The following is a 761-nucleotide window of genomic DNA, read 5'->3' as shown; positions in this document are numbered from 1 at the left end:
GTCCTTGTCTTGATCCAAATGCTGAATGTCTTGGTAACTCACTCATTTGTTTAAATGACCCTAATAGAAATGCTTGTCCAAGATCTTGTGGTGTTTGTGAAGGTAAAAAAAGAAATTATACAATAAATGTCCCTATATATATATAAACTCATGCATTTCATAAATTACTCTCCTGATTATTTATCTCCTAAATCCAGGTTGTAACAACTTGGTTCATGACGATATATGTGAAATCAATGCATATAGGTGTAATGCTTACAATGTAAAGTATTTGTGTGCCAAAACTTGTGGAAAATGTTCGGGTAAGTTAATTAGTTATATTAAATAGGAACATGTATTTGATTTGATATATATTTTTTTCTGTTAATCAAATAGAAACCTGTAGAAACAAAATGGCTTCTGATGATGTTTGTGATCGATTTCATCGTTTTGGATATTGCTCGCGTAGCTCTAATTATAGCTCCATCATGAGAGATGTTTGTTACGGCACATGTTCATCAGGATGTAGAATAATTCCTTAAAAAATCCTTCGTAATCATTACTGGAATATGATTATAAATTAACAATGTAACTTTACAGTGATGAATAAAATAGTATAAATTAATAAAAATCCCATTATTATTTATTAAAATGCCCCGTTTTTGTGGTCAGAGTTGGTTTGCTCCCTTAGTAAGAAGAAAATATTGAGAAGAAAAAAAAATTGTAAATAAAATATGCTTCATGATTTCGACTTTTTTTTGTTTGCATTTGTAAATGACATT

General features: G+C 29.4%; 1 protein-coding gene across 1 annotated transcript; it reads left to right on the top strand.

The window, feature by feature from the left end:
- Positions 1-625, top strand: LOC139904753 (uncharacterized; the record flags this gene model as incomplete). Its single annotated transcript, XM_071893860.1, is given in 3 exon segments — positions 1-102; positions 198-302; positions 376-625. Coding segments are annotated over 3 exon segments (353 nt in total), but the record flags the coding sequence as incomplete, so codon positions are not given.
- Between the last annotated feature and the right edge of the window lie 136 nt (positions 626-761).

Source organism: Lepeophtheirus salmonis, unplaced genomic scaffold (assembly GCF_016086655.4).
Source record: "Lepeophtheirus salmonis unplaced genomic scaffold, UVic_Lsal_1.4 unplaced_contig_11035_pilon, whole genome shotgun sequence".
Lineage (NCBI taxonomy): Eukaryota > Metazoa > Arthropoda > Copepoda > Siphonostomatoida > Caligidae > Lepeophtheirus > Lepeophtheirus salmonis.
Note: the sequence above shows the minus strand (reverse complement) of the source record. Positions and strands in the feature narration are given on the sequence as shown.